Genomic DNA, 1,096 nt, shown 5'->3' with positions numbered 1-1,096 from the left:
CTTTTGAACTTGGTTCTTTTCCTTGTACAACAACTCGGGTTGTACTACATCCTTTTTGAATATAACAAATTGATATTATTACTATGTTTATTTGACATATATATTTTTATTCATTTTTTCTTTAATAACTCTCAATCATTTAGTGCTGTGAAAGGGGGTAAATGTTGGGTGTTGTATGTATATTCTATTTCTATAAAAGTAATATTTATGTATTTTTTTGCTTTCAATGATGATTTTTTTTTAGCAGATATGACAAGGGATTATTATAATAAGTGTGTGATATTTCTTTTGTTAAATTTGAGTACACTAATATATACAGCATTATCTGTAAAATCATATAAACAATTGTATGAAGATGATATAACAATATCTAATGAAAAATTATTTCATAATGATTTAATATTACATGTAGTAATAGATTTGTTTGATATGTTTGAACTTTTATTTACCTTAGTAAAAATGTCTTATATTATAAAAAATACAAATTTCTGGATAAAAATTATGGGAGGAGTCTTAATTTCTTTTTCTTTATATTTGAATGCTTATTCATTTCCTATTATATCAATAATAAGAGAAAAAAATAATAAAAATTTAGATTTAGGAGATATCTACTTTTGTAAAAAACATGCCGCTATGATTGGTATTATATTAGTAGATATACCTTTTATGATTCTCCGATTTTATTTTCTAGCATTCTTCTTTTCGAATGTTCACTTTCAACCTCTCCTAATTAAAAATATTTGCTTTATACCCATAAAATGTAAAGCTATAAAAAATTGTAATTTTATATTTGAACAGTTAAGAAAAAATATAGATCATTCAAATAAACACACAAAAAATAAATATACCAACTCTCAACAAACCTGCACTTATGACACTTATATGAACAGTGCCCAACAACAAAAAAAATCCTCCTTAATATATAATACTAATACGTTTCTTTCCCTCAGCGTGGCTTTAAGGAATTCGGTGGACATACGATCCATTTCGTCCATAGGAAATGAAATAAATAAAATGGGTAAAATGGGGGACAATCAAATGGAAAAAAAGGGGGACAGTCAACCGGAAAAAACGGGGGACAGTCAAAGGGATAAAA

The 1,096-nt window shown here is 26.1% G+C and overlaps 1 protein-coding gene across 1 annotated transcript in view; it reads left to right on the top strand.

The window, feature by feature from the left end:
• The window catches only part of PRSY57_0215700 (putative membrane protein), a gene marked incomplete at both ends in the record, with an annotated part of 2,904 nt that continues 1,808 nt past the window's right edge, over positions 1–1,096 (top strand). Inside the window, one exon of the mRNA XM_020114433.1 lies at positions 1–1,096. Within this exon, the coding sequence (XP_019970904.1) occupies positions 1–1,096 (1,096 nt within the window).

The sequence above is a fragment of the Plasmodium reichenowi genome, chromosome 2, assembly GCF_001601855.1.
Source record: "Plasmodium reichenowi strain SY57 chromosome 2, whole genome shotgun sequence".
Lineage (NCBI taxonomy): Eukaryota > Apicomplexa > Aconoidasida > Haemosporida > Plasmodiidae > Plasmodium > Plasmodium reichenowi.
Note: the sequence above shows the minus strand (reverse complement) of the source record. Positions and strands in the feature narration are given on the sequence as shown.